The 18935-nt window shown below is 38.9% G+C and overlaps 1 protein-coding gene across 6 annotated transcripts in view; it reads right to left on the minus strand.

Annotated features, from left to right (window-relative positions):
• DNAH12 (dynein axonemal heavy chain 12) overlaps positions 1-18935 on the minus strand; it is a 150242-nt gene that overhangs the window by 48097 nt on the left and 83210 nt on the right. For 5 of the 6 annotated variants that reach the window (XM_037019334.2, XM_037019335.2, XM_037019337.2 and 2 more), the window contains 7 exons: positions 15012-15173; positions 11595-11789; positions 7456-7589; positions 6019-6181; positions 5363-5443; positions 4849-5025; positions 2785-2916 (listed from right to left, as the gene is read on the minus strand). In XM_037019334.2, the coding sequence (XP_036875229.2) occupies positions 2785-2916; positions 4849-5025; positions 5363-5443; positions 6019-6181; positions 7456-7589; positions 11595-11789; positions 15012-15173 (1044 nt within the window). Of the gene's footprint in view, positions 1-2784; positions 2917-4848; positions 5026-5362; positions 5444-6018; positions 6182-7455; positions 7590-11594; positions 11790-15011; positions 15174-18935 lie in introns of those variants that run through there. The other variant, XR_012128899.1, reaches the window with a different exon arrangement.

Consider the following 18935-nt stretch of genomic DNA (forward strand, 5'->3'; position numbering starts at 1 on the left):
AGCAACCTACAGACTCAATGCAGTCCCTATCAAAATACCAATGGCATTTTTCACAGAACTAGAACAAACAATCCTAAAATTTATATGAAACCACAAAAGACCTCAAATAGTCAAAGCAATCTTGAGAAAGACCAAAGTTCCCTGTATCACTCTCCCTGATTTGAATCTATACTACAAAGCTACAATGATCAAAACAGTATGGTACTGGAACAAGAATGGATACAAAGATCAATGGACTAGAAGAGAGTTCAAAAATAAACCCACACTTATATGATCATTTAATCTATGACAAAGGAGGCATTTCCCATCGGGGAAAAGACAGTCTCCAATAAATGGTGTTGGGAAAACTGGTCAGCTATATGCAAAAGAATGAAAATGGATCACTGTCTTACACCATACACAAAAATAAACTCAAAATGAATTAAAGACCTAAATGTAAGGCTTGAAGCTACTTCTGGATACATTTCTCCAAGCAAGGGAAACAGAGCAAAAATAAACAAGTGGGACTACATCAAACTAAAAAGCTTCTGCAGGGCAAAGGAAAACATCAACAAAATGAAAAGGTAGCCTGTATGGGAGAATATATTGTAAATGATATATTGAGTAAGGGGCTAATGTCCAACATACATAAAGCACTCATATTACTTGATAGCAAAAAAGATAAATAACCCAATTTGAAAATGGGCAGAGGACCTAAATAGACATTTTTCTATTGAAGACATACTGATAGCAACAAAAATGAAAAGATGCTCAATAAAACTAATCATCAGGAAAATATAAATCAAAACCATAATGAGATATCACCTCATACCAGTCAGAATGGCTACTATCCAAAAGTCAAGAAAAAGCAAATGTGGACAAGGATGTAGAGAAAAGGGAACCCTTGTATACTGCTGGTGTGATTGCAAATTGGTTCATCCATTACCAAAAGCAGTATGGAGGTTTCTCAAAAAACTGTAAATAGAAATACTATACTACCTAGTAATTCAACTTCTGGGAATTAACCCCCCCCAAAAAAAACACTGATTTGAAAAGAAATATGCACTCCTATGTTTATTGCTGCATTATTCACAATAGCCAAGATGGAAGCAACCGAAGCATCCATCAACAGATGAATGGATAAAGAAGATGTGGTACATATACACAGTGGAATATTACTTAGCCATACAAACAAAATCTTAGCACTTGCAACAACATGGATACAACAAGAGGGTATTACAATGAGTGAAAAAGTCAGAGAAAAATGAATACCACTTATATGTAGAATCTAAAAAACAAACGAACAAAACAGAAATAAACTCAGAGACAAACTGGAACTGCATGACTGGTGGTGGTCATGGATGGTGGAGGGGCTGGGTAAAATAAGTGAAGGGGATAAAGAGGCATAAAATCCAAACTATAATTTAGTCACAGGGATGAAAGTACAGCATAGGGAATATAGTCAGTCAATAATACTGCAATATGTTTATATGTTGACAGATGGTAAGCACACTTTTTGGGGTGAGCATTTAATAATGTAGATTACTGTTGAATCATTATGTTGCACACCTGAAATGAGTATCATATTGTACATCAACTATAGTTCAATTAAAAATAAAAAAGATGGCTAACTATAAACCAGGAAGCAGACCGTCATCAGACACTGTATGTATGGAGTCCTTAATCTTGGGCTTCCCAGCTTCAGAACTGTGAGAAATAAATTTGTTATTTATAAGCCCTCCAGTCTATGGTAAAGTTATAGTGGCCTAAATGGACTAAGACAGATAGCAAACCTTTTTTTTACAGACCCCCTCACCTACCTCGGCTCCCCAAGGGAAATAAAAGAAGAAAGACGAAGATTACTCATTGCTCTGCCAGCTATAAGAATAAGCGTATTGTACTTATACTAGTAAAAGATGTTAAATAACTAGCTGAACATTCTTTTTCCTAATTTCAGGGGCCTCATAGGAGTTTGTGTGTGTGTTAAAAGAGAATAACTCCATAAGGTAGAAGCCTATTTACCTTATTATTTGAACAAAGGATAGAATGCCCACCCCAATTTTACCCCCCCACCTCCACCCCCACAAAAAAAATCCCAATTCTCCAATTCAGGGATTCAAACCTAGGCATTATAAAAATTGGAAGAAAAAGAAGTCTATAAATTTAGTTCAGGAAGGATGCTTTCTCTCTCTTTATAAGGGATATAGCCTTGAGTAAAAATTATAATAATTGCAGCTAACATTTGTGAACATTTGTTTGTAAGGCTTTATATGTAACAGCTTTATATGTATTAACTAATCGAATCCTCACAGTAACTTTGTGAGACAGGTACTGTGAGAGTTCCACAGAGGCCATGCATCTTACCCAAGGTCTCAGTGCTTATGGGGCCAGGATTTCTGAATGCAGACACACTGGCTCCAGAGCACATATTTTTAACAACTTTACTATATTGCTCAACTCAACAGAATTTTTTGAATGCTCAGAAAAAACACTTATACGTTATATACCACATTCTTAAGAGTCTTGGCTGGAAAAGCTCAGGTATCTCAGTGTTCATTCAATGTCAGCCCATTAAGTGGGGAATGCTACATAAACAGAAAAGGAGATGGAAGCAACTGGAACCACATTTTTGTGATATTTTCCTGTCTTAGCTTTACCTGGGATACATACAGAAAATGTTTCCCATAGTTATTCAGGAAAATGATGTTTCTTCCCTGGACTGGGTACTGTTGATGTTTGGTAATAGCTACCATAAAATAATCCATACATTCATGAATAGGATTTAAATCTGTGTTTAGTTATTACCTTGCCTCCAGTTCCTGAAGAATCTGAAATTTTTTCTGGTTTTATATCCTTCATGACACAAATAGCAGCCAAAACTAATTTCACACCAGATGGGGGATTCTTCATTGATTTCACAATTGTAATGTCAGCTGGCTAAATCAAAAGAAAACAGGGCATCTTCAGAATAGTTTATTTTTAAATAATGCGAGTTTTTAAAATAATGTTGGAGAATAATAAAAGCATCAGTTTTCACTGGAATTGGAATTGATTTTTGCTTTGCATAGTTATGAAAAAATTAGTAAAGAGAATTTATATTTAGCACAGGTTAAGACCAATGATTCTCACATGTTTTGGGAGTTCACAGATCCTTATGATAGTATGACAGCTATGCAGACTCCAGAAAATACTTTTGCACATATACACAAAGTTTGCAAATAATCACATATCATGCCCATACATTGAATCCAAGTTAAGAACCCTAATTTAGACAAAAACTTAATTCTATACTTGCTTATTTATATTAGTTTTATCCCCCAAAAGAAGAGGTAATTCCCAATTCCCAACTTATTTCCTAAAGAGGTATATATATTGTTATGACAGACGCAACAGCTGCACTTATTATCCACTCCAATATCCTTCTGACATCCCTTGCAATTGCTGGGAAGCTAATAACTTTCTTAGTTTTCCATGGAACTAGAGCTGGGGGAGGTCATTAGGTTCCAGCATCAGATTGCTCGAGTGATAGTAGAACTCAGACCAAAGTAGACAGATGGGCAGGGCAGGAGGCTTCTGGTTTGCCTATCTGGATGACCGAGAAGGTGTGTGGCTCTGCAGGCTTTCAACAGAGGGGTCCCTCCTCTGGCAGACTATTTCTGCTGTTTGGCTGTCATTCCTGGTAGCTCAGCCTAGGATCTATTTATTCAGCTCTTCCAACAATTCTATAATCCATTTGTAAAATTCTCTAAAGAATCCTTGTCTGCTTATGCTAAATAGAATTAGTTATCTTCTTTGCAACTGAACCCTAACTCATCTGATACAGTCTTTGGTATCAGGAAGGGTACAAGTAATAAACTGTCAACAAAAGGGGAACCTAATACTGATGACATGAACTGGTGGGGCTTGAAGGCCTCCAGAATGCTGGGAGTTTCAGAGGATGGGGTGTTGAAAGTCCATAGTACACAGTGATGAAACAGGTACTTAAATTAATGCTCTTGATCATCTAGAACAGAGTGCCTCCTGAAAACTAGGCTCCATCAGAATGAGTGGCTTCTGTCATGAGTGTCTAAGCAGAGAATGAAGAAAGACCACCGGGTAGCATGTGGCCTTTAAATGTGCCAGAGAGCAGATGGGAAGAAAATAATAAGCTCAGAGTTTTACACTCCTGGCTCACAGCACAGTGAAAGCACTGGGGAGTTTCCATAAATGCCCTAAAATAATCTCATGTCCCATAACTACAAGGCTGATGTCCCTGAAAATCGGTTTGATTCTGCAAGATGCTGAATACCCATAGGGTGAGTTCATCATTTTGTCAGGTGTCTTACACTAAGGTTAGGGCACTGATTAGGAAACAGTCGAAAGATGGGGTCTGAAAATTCTGAGCCACCATTCTGCACTGGCCCTCCCTAGTCAGAGGCTGTCTCTCCTGCTGTTTGATGAGGCCGTTCTGGTCTCGCCTAAAGACCCTTTAAAAAGTCATCTACTGCACAGTGTAATGCAGACAGGTGCCACCAGCTGTACTGGGAATGGTCTGTAAGTTTTTCTGTCCATGCATGTCCAGGAGGCTGCAGAAAGGTGACTCCACACTCCATTAACTTTTGCCTCCTGCTCCATGTACAGAGCCACTTTGGCCTCTTGGAGGCTGTTCCATTCCCGCTGGAACATCCTGAATGAAAACTGGAAATAACTCATGAGAAGTAAAAATATGGGATAATAAGACATCAAAGAGGAACTCTTAACAGGCACGTTTCATTTGACTGAGTAAAAGCAATAAAACGCCCCCCCAGTAAAATAGAACTCCACTTACTTAACCAAGTACCTGCACATGGTTTGCTGAGGAAACACAAGGCAACAAATTCAAACACTTGCCTTCAGTGTATCCAGTGCAGACAGAGCTGCCTCCAGGGCTGGGATTGCCTCAGCCAGGTCACTTTCACACTCGTTTTTCAGCGTTTGGGCTTCCTCAGCCTTCCCACTGGCTATCTCTTCATCTAGCTTCACGAACCTTCTTTTTGCTTCCACCTGTGCAGACTCTTTCTCAATAATCTAAAGAAAAGAAAAAGAAGACAGACAATTCCACAAACATCCTATTGCCTTTTCTATCCTAGAGTCAAAAGAATGTTTGAGAGTTAGGGAATTCAACATATCATTTTAAAGGGTGAAAAAGTCCAGGAGAAATGTGAACATGTGACCTAATTTGGTAATGGGCTTCCCACTTCCTTTCAAAAACAGAACCCACATGGGACCCAAGGTGATAGTTGCTAGAAAAGGGTAAAGTCCCTTAAATTTAAAGTGGCAAAAACGAAGGCTTATTTTCAGAGCCAACTTTACATATTTGATGGTCTTCCGACATCGGTTACAAAATACCCTTCAAGTACCCTACCTGCATCATATGCGCATTTTCGATTTTGGCTTCCTCCAGTTTGGGCTGTAACTGAACAAGCTCCAGCTTCATTTCACCAACCTGAGTAGACAGTTCGCCATTAAGTTTTCATAGCTACACTAGCTACAGAAGCCAAACACAGAAAATCGAAACTTAAATGTATTGTACGGTATTGGGCCAGCAAATCTGAACTTTTCTCTTCTGTTTTTTTACATGAAAAACAAAACCATGAGAGAGTGGCTGGTTCTCTCAGTGGGAAATTTCAGATGCCATGGCGGGAAGGCAGAGAAGAGAAGGTGGCAGCTTGGGGCATCCCTGTACTGGACAATGCGTATGAGCCCCCCAAATCTCTATTGCTTATGTCAAAGTAATGCTAGGAAGTATTACTAGCACTTGACTCATTTTAAAAAAAAACCCAATCTTATATTTAACCAGCTATGACAATAAAAAGTTAACTCAAACTTAATTTTCTCCAAATGCCAAAAAATCAAGAATAAAACAGGATGTATTAGAGTCTGTGTGGTTTGGGCAACTTAGCGAACTTTCCTGAAACATTTATGAGGAATAATTGAAGGAATGCATACATGTGAAGCATACACTGTGCCTGGCACATAATATACTCCCCATAAATTGTAGTTCTTGTTAGTATTATTTACCTGAGACTCAGCAAAAGCTAATTTGTCAAGCCCATTCACGTATTGCTGTTTTGCTTCCATGACAGCTTGTCGCCTCTTAGTCAAAAGCTGTCGAAATGAGGCAATAAGTTCAAGGTAAGAAGTAGCAGTGACATAGTTATGTCGTCCTAATTCATGCAAGAACCTAAAATAGAGGCAGATGACATACCTCGCTGTAAGTAATGGGTTTCACAAAGTAAGAGGTAAATTCAATATAGCATTAACAACAAACATTTAAAATTAAAGATTATTTTATTTAGAAGCTCCGTAGGACTTGAATTTCATAAATTTCTAAGAGTTCTACACAGAACCACATACTAATTTCTTGTCTGCAAAATGTCAAATATCAATCATGTGTTTTTAAAAAAGCACAAATCAACAAAGATGGGTATCAAAGGTGAAGTACAGCAAAAAAGATATAGGCCTTTTTATGTTTTATAAGTCAGGAGGATCTAATCCTGTAAAGGACCCAAGATACGGTATAAACTGGGCAAGGATAGAGGGAAAGGGGATTGCAGAAAGGATGGCAGGGATTAGTGAGCATTTCTTGCACAAACGTGTCACATGTTGGCCAAATGGGGTACAAGACTACTACACATGCACCCGGAAAAATGGAAGCAAGGATGTTTCAGGACAAGATAGATGCACAGACTAGAGTCCACTGCTTGGCGAACTGTCCAAGACAACCACACTAGCTGGCTATGTGACTCCGGACAGGCTATATTCTATGAGCACTGGGTTTAGATGCCTTGAAATGAGGATCTCAGAGATAGAGGTAAAACAGACAGTTTTGAGTATCCACAGCCCACCAACCAGCCCCCTTGTCTGAAAGCTTCCATCCAGCACCCTCACAGCAATGTTTGTTCAGTGAAACCTGCCACCCTCACCACAACTGATTAGACTACACATGGGCCCTGGACACAAACATGGCTAGTCACATTGTGGGATAAACTCAGAATAGGGAGTTGGAAACAGCCAATGAGTCTCTGCCTATAGCTGGAATCCCAAGAAGTAAACTCAAGAATTGAGAGGCAGCCAACTTTCTTCACAGGCACTGGGAAGCAGAAAATTCAGTCTGCAAAGAGAAAGAAGAAAGCAGATTCCCAGGAAGAAACAGAGAAAATGCATTTCTGGGCTTAGGATGGCTTTCTAACTCCTGCTTCCACTCATATCTGAGACCCAGCGATACTCTTTCTCTTCAGCTTTGTGAGACACACTTGCATCTTTATGATAAATTCCCCCTTTTTCTTAAGCCTAGATCAAGTAGCTTTCTGTCACTTGCAACCTAAGGTCTTAACTAACTAGGTGATCAGAGATATTTAGAAGACACAGAAACCCAGTAGAATTGTGGGCTTTCACAAAAAGAGATGCTTTAAAATATAAGGCATTATTGTCACTTTAAAATGTGCTAATATTAACCTTTCTGAAAGATCCATTATGGAAGTGTGAAAATGTTTGCAGACCGGAACTATCTCTTGTCGTTCGACCTCAGTAAGCTCCAGCGTTTCTAAGAATTTCACAGCTACAAGTTCAAGGGCATCTTCAGGCCACGGCTAAAAATAAGAAAATGCAACATTTTGAAATTTAAGATGAGTAGTGCCACTCCAACTACAAAAGTGTCTTCCCATGTGAGAAGAAATTGGGACTGAGGAAATTACAACCGTAATGGGGGAAATATAACTAGGGAGAGTCAGGTCACAAGTAAGTCTATGAAAGATCTTATAAATATTTTTATGCGCTAAAATTAAAGATAAACACAATATAAAGGAAGGGTCAATGATAGTACTATTTTCCTGACTCTTCTACTTGGAAACCCTGTAGGTAACCTAAACCTAGTGTGACAATGGCAGAGGCCGCTAGTGGCCCACCTAACACCTTAGGACTACAATTTTACTCTAGATAGCAACATGCCCAGCTAAAAGATTACATTTTCTGGACTCCTTTGTAACCGGATAATGCAATGTATCACTTGTTGGGTGGGGACGGCAGGAAAGGCTTTTTAGAGGGTTACACAGAGCTGGCATGTGACCTTTTTGCCCTACTTTCCATGATTCTACTTCTTGCCTGGAACACAAATGTTAAAGTTGGAGCTTCAGCAGCCACCTTAGACCATAAGATGAATTTGAGGGTAGAAACCACATGCTAAGGACAGTAAAGAAGAAAGAACTCAGGATTCTGATGACTTGGTTAAGCCACAAAAGCTCTATTCTGCTACCTTCAGATTTTTTTCTGTATGAGAAAACAAACCCTGTGTGTTTAGTATGGGTTTATTACAAACACCCATTGCAAATCCTAACTATTATAACATCCAAAACTGAACTTTTTTCTTCCCCACAAATTTGCTTCTTCTTCAGCCTCCCCTATCTCAGTGAAATGGTTCCTGTGCTTTTCCTGGAATATGCCAACGTGCTCCTGCCTCAGGACCTTGGGACCTGCTTGTTCCCTCTGACTGGAGCCCTCCTTCCCCAGACCTGCACATGGTTCACTTCTGCACATCTCTGGCAAATGCTGGCTTGTCAGGAAGTTCTCCCCAGAACACTCTCTCAAAAACAGCATTCCTTCCCATATTACTCTGACCCTTATCCCAAGTTTTCTTCTTAGCACTCACCAAGACCTGACATATATTTGTCCCTTGTTTATCATCTGTCTCCCCAGACAACTAAAGTATAAAATCCAGGAAAGCAGGAATTTGCTTTTCTCACTGCTGTTATCTTAGTGCCTAAAAAAGTACATGTCAATAAATATTTGACACATTTATTCAATGAAATAATTTATGTTAAATGAATAATTAATCTTTACTTGCTCATTACTTTCCAAATATCCTTTTATATTAATGAGTTCCTTATAATGCTTTCCCTTTGTAGCAGACAATATGCATTTTAACATCATTTTTTTCCAGTGTCTGGACAGATCTAGTAAAATTCGCACATTTTTGATCAACCACTCCATTAGTAAAAAAGTTTTAAGCACACACTGCCAGTGTATGCACAGTTACTAATAGATTGCATTCATGTTGCATTATTGTACTAGTATATTTTTCTAACCTCAAAGGAGGCTTCTAAAGATTTATTAAGATCAGTGAATCTTTGCAAAATGCCAGAATAAGTGTCATATGACTTACACATGATTGCCAACATCATAAAGGCTTATCATTGTGTTCTGGGTACTAAATTTCCAAGTATGTTGCTAATTATAAAGGTTTAATACTATTTGGAGCAGTTAGACTGGTCATGGTTAAAGTGATGGAAACCAGTTGTACTATGCCTTCAAACAAAGGGGCTGATGGAACACGATACATAAGAAGCCCAGAACAGAGTCACTCAATTTAGAAGCTCAGCCACGTCACCAAGGATCCCTTTCTTTCCATCTGTAGCTCCACTCTTCTCAGTGCACTTTGCTTCATCCTTGGGCTTCTCCCATCATGTGACAAGATGGCTGTTGTGGCGCTGGACATCGCATCCTCGAGCACCAAGACTGACAGACAGAAAAGGCCCTTTTCCTACCACAGAACATTCTTTCTGGTGAAAGAAACTTTTCTCCAAATCTCCCCAGTGACTTTCACTCAGGAACCACTGGCAAGGAATGGATCATGAATAGACTCATGCATAAACCAACTGATGGTAAAGAGGCATGAGGGCACCGATACTGACTTAGACCAACCAGGAATCAATCCCTGTGATACCCAGCTACATGGAGAAGGAACCCAAACAAAGTTACAATTCTGTCAGCAAGGATGGAGTGGGTAGAAAATGGCTATGGATAGGTAACCAACAGTATTACCCATGCTGTCATATGCTACTGTTGCAAGGCAAGATATATCCTGGGGTTAAGTTTGTTGTTTAAACAGTCAATAAAAATCTATATTCCAAGTAGCCTTCTGAAATGTGTTTTTACCAGATTTCTTGGGTAGTCATTGTTTTTGTCTCATGACATGGCTGACACAGAGCTCAAGTTAGTAGACTAGTTTATGCCACTCTCTTACTGCCCACTTACAATGGCGCAACGTCTTCAGTTTTCAGTTCATTGCAGGAATCCTTTGGGGTACCTGGCATACCATCTATGACACATGGCCATCTGACATACAAACTGAGCGATGGTGTCACTGTTAATCCATATGAATATTTCATACAAATGAGTATTCCGGTAATTCCGTTCCTTATCCTCTGAACTGTTTTGGCATCCCTGGTAAGTGTACAGTCTGCTTTGGAGACTAGAGAGCTACCCAAAAAATTGGCTCCTGCCTTTGTGACACAGTGGCTTACACTCACTCCCCAAGTCCTGCAGACCAAGGCCCCAAACAATGTCATTGGCTCCCTGGCGCAGGTCCTAGATCCACTGTGTCACTGTGAAATCCTTACTCCTTTGTTATTCACTTAATCTCCTTTATTGATTTGCAACTCCCAGTTTCCTCCTCTTAAAAATTTCTCCAACATAGTAAGAATCATTTAGAATAGAAAGTATCATGGTTATGACAAAGATATCTAGAAGTTGAATTGTATCGTTAAGATTTCACAAAAGAAAAGGCTCTGGTTGGACAGGTTTGTTCGTTTGGTTTTGGGTTTTGGCTACTTAAGATATGGCTTAGCACAGAGCAAAACTGTTTCCCACAGCTTTTATTGTTGTATTCACACTAAAACAGCCATTAGCTGAAACATATGAGCCGTCCTCAAAAGGGCAGATTTAGTTTTTCAAGCATGCCATTGATGCTTGAACAAGCAAAAGAGAATACAACAAACAAGTATCAGAAAATTTTAAAAGACATTACTGAGGTTCAAACTACAGTCCACAGTCTATTGGGCATAAAAGAGTTAAGCAGAAGGCACCATGAACTACTACCGTTCTCAAGAGCATAAATACTGAATCGTCTTACAAAGGTAGTGACAATTTGCCGCAAGGTTAAGTGAGGTGGCGACCTTCATCATTTGCTGCTGGCATGACTGAAATTGCTGCCCAGATGGTCTTCCTATCTTGTTTTGCCTCCCTCCAAATTTGTTTTTTTTCCTAAAATACAGATTAGCTAATGTATGTCAATACCCTTGAAGTGTCTTTGGTTTAAAACCAAATTCCTAGGCACATTTATACATTTATATAGCGTAGCACCCAGTCAAGGCTCCAACTTAACTCCTGCGGCCCTCATTATCTGTCAGCTGTCCCAGAATATCCGTAGTCGCCTCGATGAGCCACGCTCCCTCCATGCTCTGCCTCTGCACATCCTGTCACCTTACAATGGTTAATTTTATGTGTCAGTCTGATTATGGGTGCCCATATATTTGGAAAAACGTTATTCTGGGTATTTCTGTGAGGTGTGTTTTGGATGAGCTTAATATTTAATCAACAGACCGATCAAAGCCTCCCTAATGTGAGTGGGCCTCATCCAATCAGTAGAAGGTAGAACAGAACAAAAATGCTGACTTCCCCCTGGTGCCAAGCACCATGCCTATCATTGTAGCAAGTGATCAAGAAACACTTGTTGAATGTATATTAATGGAGCCTGAGTAAGATTTCAACTAAATTCCAGAAGATTTAGTTGTCCCCCCACCCCCAAAAACATCACAAACCTGGAACCAGTCGATGGTACAGCAGTTGATGAGGGATGGGAACTGTCTCAAGCGATTTCGAAAGGCATCTCCAATGGGGCTGAAGGCCACGACAACGTGAAGGTTGTCTTTGCAGCGATTCACAAAGAAAGCAAAGAGGGCTAAGGGACTGAGCTCACCGTGTTTATTGCCATCCTGAGCTGCAGGACGAACACCCTAGGGAATGTCAGCAAAATAAAACCTTGTAAATAAAAATAGATAAGCAATAATGATAATAATAGCAGATACTGGAATATTAAGAATTGTTTTTACTCCTCTTGGAAATGTCTTTACATTTTTGTATTTCTATCAATACAATGGCTTTGAGATACTTTGTACTTAGGAGACTTCTTCCAACTTTGTAATTCAATAATTTAAAACCAATTATCTGCCAAGAATTTAACTTACAAAGATACTTGTTAAAAGTTCAACAAGATATACATACTAGACTATAATTCAGCATTGTTTGTTATGAGGAAAATATCTGAACTACCAAAGCATCCAGCTGAAACATTAAAAAACATCCATATATTGTAATTTCATACAATGTAAAAATAATGTGTAACAATGTAGGTATTCTGACAAGATCAGCAAGATAAAATGAGTGAAAAAAAAAACAAATTGTGCAACGATATGGATATGATCCCCTTTGTAAAATCAAAATATAAATAGGTGCATATGTATGAGTGCATATACACCTTTTTATGGAAGCAGTCACAAAAACTATTAATGGTAGATACTTTTGGTGAGACTTAAGGAAGAGAGTGGGAAGGAGGTCTTTATTTTTTATTTTGGACATTTTTCTTGGTTTATATTCATTCGGTTTTTTCCATTCTAGACATTTTTATACTATTTGAATTCCCTAATTTTATTTTTATAATACTTGCATTTTTTTAATGTTAACAGGGCTGTCGGGTAATGAGATTACGGGTCACGTCTCATTTTCTTTCTGTACGTATCTCTCTTTGAGAACGGCATCTTACATGAGGCCAGGCACAAGGGCTCTGGAGCCAAGCTTCCTGAATTCAGGTTGACAGCATGTTACCTGTATGAGTGCGAGTTATTTAACCTCTCTGAAACTTAAGTTTCCCCATTGGCAAAACGGGGGGAAAAAGTAGCTACATTGGAGTGTGCTGAGGGATTAAATGAGTTATTACACGTGAACACTCTGAATAGTTCTTGCTACATAGGTAGGTACCTGCTGATTTTTATTCTCCTTGTTTAGAGTATAAAAGGGTTCAGTGAATAAATTATAATTTTTTCAATAGCAGATATAGAGAGTGGTCACAATGATCATATAATTTCTGTTGTTACTACCACAAATTTATTGTTAAAAGAATTCTCTGCTATGGCTATGGCTGTGCTCTGCTTTATGTGACAGCTATATTCATGGAAAACAGTAAACCAACTCTATATGCATTCTGACAGTAAATCTCAAATTACGATAATGATCAGTATCTCTACGAAATTATGTTCAGATGGTGTATCTGCACTAAGTTAACATTCAAATAGAGAAAGATAATACACGGTATTAACTGTGGAACAAGAGTTCAAGAAAGGGCCAGGATGGCAACATAAATAAGCTTTATTTTCAAAGAATTAATGGCTAACACTTCAAGAGTGGATAAGCTGTGTCTAAGAGTTAATACCCACATGCACACGCATATGCTCTGGAAGCAGGACTGATTCTGGAGAACAAGAAAAAGAGAAGTTATTTAAAAAATAATTAGGGAGATAGGAAGCTGTGTGGAATTTCACAGCAGTCGAGGCGAAGTAAGAGTATAAAAGAAGGAATGATGAATTATGGCAAGTGTGAATGAGAATTCTAAAAAGGAAGTGAGGAAATATCACTAAATCTGGTCAATTACAAGCCACTGCTACACTGAGAAAGACATGGCAGTGATTTAATCTGCAAGGAGTACAAACCAGATGGTGCCAACAGTGTCTGGAAATGCAGAGCTGATGCTGGAGCTCTGAGGGAGACGTGCTGTGCCTGAAAGAGGTGCTGCCCTGTAGACAGAGCCAGGGCCAGGCTGCAGTGGGCAGTTGCCAGGAGTGAAGTTAATGTGGGAGCTCTGTCAGAGGGATGAGATAAGCAAAGCCCAAGACACGGTCCTCAAAGTGGAACGCATGGACTGGTGCAAAGTGCAGAAAGAAACTAAGAGCTTCTTTCACATCACCTTTTATATTTTATAAAATCAGCAGAAAGTAAACAGAAACAGGGATGACTTTCAGTGCCCCTGAGTTCTAGCTACGCCCATTTCCTTGTGGATAAAATGATATGGTGTTCCTAGACTTGGGTGGAACGTGAAAGCAAGTTCTTAAGGCCACTGTTGGATCAGACCATAATGGAATGATCTGTGGCCATGAAAAAATTTTGTGGCAAAGTGACGAGAAGAAAAGATGACCAATAGCTGAAGTGAGCAGGAAAGGCTAGCAAAGCTTAGAAAATCCCACACCCCAAGGGTGACTCTTCCTCGGATGGGAGTATGGGGGATGAATTAGGAGAATCACCATCACAGTCTTGGCCACATCCTTGACATTATCCAGATAAAAGCTGAGAATTCTTTGGGTCTTTCTTTGTTTTTCTCTTTTCCCACCCCAGGCCACTAACTGGTAATGTACCATTTCCTGTGCTTTTTAAGTGCTTGGCATTCCAGTGCTTTATTTCAACTGATCCTAGACCTCTCAACAACCCTCTGTAGATATAATAGTTCTATTCCATTCAAGAGAAAAGGAGGTGCTTGAACTACCACAGTGAATTCATTTTATTCTAGACATTATGACTGGGGTGAAATGAAGCAGGCAGGTACGTTCTGTGGGTACAAGCAGTCATGGCAGTGAGAAGGGGGAAATTACTGGCAGAGATCCTGTATAGCAAGATCTTGGAAATGGGGTAGAAAGACAGGACTTTTGAAGCAGTGAGTGCCTCACAACTCTATTTTTTGTCAATTAAACCACAAACCATGATTCTCTGATCTATCAGAATAGTCAAGAAGTTTTAAGGCTTTTAAAAAATTTACTAAACCAGTGATAAACCATAAAAATTAATCAAGCAGGGTTTAAAAGCTATGTTTTCTACTATCACTATAACCCTAAGACATGATTTAAAATCTTTAGTCACTCATAAAACATACTAAGAAAGATAGAATAGATGAAACGAACTGCCATCATTGTTAAAAAAGAAATTCTAAAATAAAATATCTGTTTCACATCTACAGTAGAAGCAATTTAAAATTCACCAAAAGAAGGTTATGTTAAAATAATATACTTTAAGTGTTTAATTACACAAATTCTCTGCACAAGCTACATTTATCCTGAAGAACAGGGAAAAATCTTTCAAGATAAGAGAATGTCTGGGCTGGGAGTTGCATGCTCAGGAACCTAAAAAGCATTTACCTCCATCACCTCTTGTTTTTCATCTGCTGCAAAAATGTTAGGTACTTCTCCAGTATTAAGCACACTGTCAATATCCTCCAGAAAAGCTTCCTCCTTAATCTGAGTGTCCGTGATTAGAAAGACCGTCTTCTGGCCCCTCATGCCCACGTTCCTTAATAGACCCTTAAAATAAAAATGGATGTTAAGCAGAGAGTGCTGAACTTGTGCTGTTTTTGCTTTTCCTCTCTTTTCCCTTCTTTTGGTGAGAGCCTCTCAATTTTACAGTAATAGCTCCCCCAGCATCTGGTGGGGCTGCCAACCAGGGCTTCCATTTCTTAGGGAGGGAGGCTGCAAAGGCCAGCAATTGGGAACTTCTAGGGGCCAACTGCTGCCTCATGGAATGAGTCTGCCGGAGAGAGAAGCCAAGAGCTGCAGAGCAGAGCCAAGAGATAGAAAGACTTAACGGAGCCCTTAGACTCAGCCATGTAAACCCTATCGCCTCTGGGCTTTTCCGTCATGTAAGCCAATAGCTCCATCTTTTGCTTAAGCTGGCTCGAGCTAGTTTTTTGTTTTGTTTTGTTTTTTTTGTCAGTTGTACCCAGGATTCCCAACTAATATAAAGACAGGGACACAGAGGCATGGTGACACTGACTTGTTTAGGGTGTTAGACCTGATTGTTAAAATTTCAGGAACTTGTGAGTAGATTGTTACACACAGCCAACATAAAAGCTTAAGTTAAAAGGATATTGAGGACTATATTCTGTATTAGGAATTGCAGTGGCTCCCCTTCTAAAAAAAAAAAGCTTAAGTTAAATAAATGTATAATTAAATAAATGATATTAAAAACAAATACAACAAACACATAAATCTCATTTGCTATTTTATTATATTTACTACTCTCTATACTCTTGAGGTCATTTAAATACATTGAATCTGTGCAGTAAAATACCATGTAATGGTGTTCAAACATAACCCTACACAATCGTTTTCAGTGACATTATGTTGATAGTTTTAAATTATTCATGGTGGGAATATCTACACCACAGAAACTGTCAAATGCTGCAAATCAGAGGTTCTCCCCAACCTCCTGGAAACTTGGTTGTTAAACATTTTCCCACATACCACTGGATATATTTCAACTGAAAATAGCAATACTACTTCTAAAAATATTTTTAGAATAAACTTTTATCTCTATTTCAAAATCATATCTTTTAAATAAATCACCTAAATAAGGGCTGAATTGTAATACTATATGAAACTCTGCCTTTTCCTGTTAAAGCCATTTTTCAGTATGCAAACTGTTGTTTTCCTAGAAATAATTTTCTATCATCAAAACCAGGGAAGCTATCTTTTAAAGAAGTATTACATCTAATTACATCAGCTCTACAATTATTTTAAAGTGTTTTTTACAATTATTTATATTACATAAACATAAAAATACAATACAAATACATGCATTTAACTTATTGCCATAAGCATCTCTATATTTAAGTTATATTCAAACATACACGTGAAACTGTTTCTAAATAGGAATAAAAAGTTAACACTTCCAAAAAACTAATTATATGCCAGGTTCTTACAAAAGAACCTGACATACACTGCATAATTTAATCACAACAACCTATGAAGTAGGTGGTATTATCCAAATTTTACAAATGAAGAAACTAGGGAGTGATGTCAGCAGGATGATAGCCTAGGAAGCTCCAGGCCCCCGTTCCCCCATGGAGACACCAAATCAGCAACGTATAGACTAAAACACCCCTGCGAGAACTCTAGAAACTAGTTAAAGGGCTGCATCACCCCTGTGAGCGCATATAAAAGGGAAGGGGAAGAGAATTCACTGGATCCTTCTCATCCCAGCCTCTCTCCACACCCTAGCATAGCACAGCACAATCAGGAGACCATCAGTCTGTGGCTTCTCCCTGAGAACAGAAGGAAGGAATAGAGTAGAATTTTCTTCCAGTGTTCTGGCTTATCTAGGGGCTGCCTGAGGGACTTACTTCTGTCTTGCCTGACTCAGGGTGCTGATGGGAACAGGGCTTTCGGATATGAGGCTGGAGGCCACTGAATACAGAGGCCAGCCCCTGGCACAATGGAGCAGCACAGAGACCGAAGTTCCCTAGGGAGGTGCCAGAGGGGCAAGAGATTAAGGGCAGAATACAACAGACCAAATCCAAAAGCTCATAGAAGAAAATATTTAAGATAGCCAAAAGCACCTGTATGTACTAAATAAAATCACATGCACAACCTCAAAGAAGATACATGGTCAGAGAAGTTCAGAGAATTCCTGAAAACTCTAGCCATGCTGACTGGTGAAGTTTCCCCCCTGCATGAAGCCATTTTATAAAGACTGGGAGAGGCAGCAGTTTATCAAGTCTCTAAACTCAACAAGAGATGACAAGACATTCAAAGAAACATGACCAAATCAAAGGATCAAAATAAAGCTCCAGAAACCAGCCCTAAAGAAACGCCTGACAAGAACTTTAAAATAACTATCTGAAAGATGCTCGATGAGCTGAAGTACAGATAGGCAACTAAAGGAACCCAGGAAGACAATGCATGAGCAAAATGGATTGTCAACAGACAGAAACTAAAAATTAACTGAAAAGGGACTATGAGACACCACCAAATGAGTCAATATACACATTATGGGAGTACCAGAAGAAGAAGATAGACAAAGGGAAAGAGAACTTATTTGAAGACATACTGGCCAAAATCTTCTCAAATCTGAGGATAGAAATGGACATACAAGTTCAAGCTCAACAAACGACTACTAGATAAACACAAATAGACCCACACACCAAGACACATATAGTGAAATTCTTGCAAGTCAAAGACAAAGAGAGAATCCTGAAGGTAGCAAGAGAAAAGCAATGTAGCATGCACAAGGGCGCTTCCTAAGATTATCAACATGTTTCTCAGCAGAAACCTTGTGGGCAAGAAGGGAATGGCATGATGTTAAAAGTGCTGAAAGAAAAAAAAACCCTCTTCTTCAAAAATAAAGATATTAAGACTTTTTCAGATAGATAAAAGCTGAGGGAATTCATTACCACCAGACCTGCCCTTCAACAAATGCTAAAGGATGTCCTTTAAGTTGAAATAAAAGGATGCTAGCAACATAAAGCCATATGAAAGTATAGAATTCTCCAGTAAGGGTAACTATATGGACAAATACAGAATTCTGTATTATTAAATTCCATGCGTCAATGAAGTTTTAGTTTTTGTATAGACTATAAAAGACAAAAGCACAAAGCCCTTATAAATACATGTGAATAGGTACACAATCTACAAAGATGTAACTGGAACATCAATAAAAAAGTGTGGGGAGGGGAAGGTGAAGGAGTAGAGCTTTTGTGTGCGACCGATGTTAAGTGCTGTTAGTTTTAAAACAGGTTTTATAATGATAAGATGTAATCTCAAAGGCGACCACAAATGAAGTATCACGGGAAGGTACACAAAAGGAAATGAGAAGAGAATAAAAACAAGTCGCTACAAAGAATCAACAAAACACAAAGAAGACAGTAAGAGGAAATGAGGGACAAGAAATCTACAAATCATACAGGAAACAAGTTAATAGATAAATTCCTAAAAACAAATGTGGACACTGAAGCACAGGAAGACGTGGTAACGTACACAACACAACTGACCAATCAAGCAAAGTAGGAATTAGAACTGAGTTGCCTAACCTCGAAGTCCACGCTGTTCCTACTACAGCACGCTACTTTCTAAATCCAGTAGTCCATTTGGTAGTAGATGTATCAAAATTTTTTCTCTAAAGTGAAAGCAGAAGAAACACAACGTAATTTTTCCTTCCATGTCTATGTAAACCCCTTTAATGCCAGCTTGGTTTCTACCATTTCCACTTAACAAGCAGCCAAAAAGAACCCATGCTAACTTTTAGGATGTAGAACCTTAGTGTGGAGTGTCAGTAAATGTGGAAGAGGC

This window comes from Manis javanica, chromosome 3 (assembly GCF_040802235.1).
Source record: "Manis javanica isolate MJ-LG chromosome 3, MJ_LKY, whole genome shotgun sequence".
NCBI classification, from domain to species: domain Eukaryota; kingdom Metazoa; phylum Chordata; class Mammalia; order Pholidota; family Manidae; genus Manis; species Manis javanica.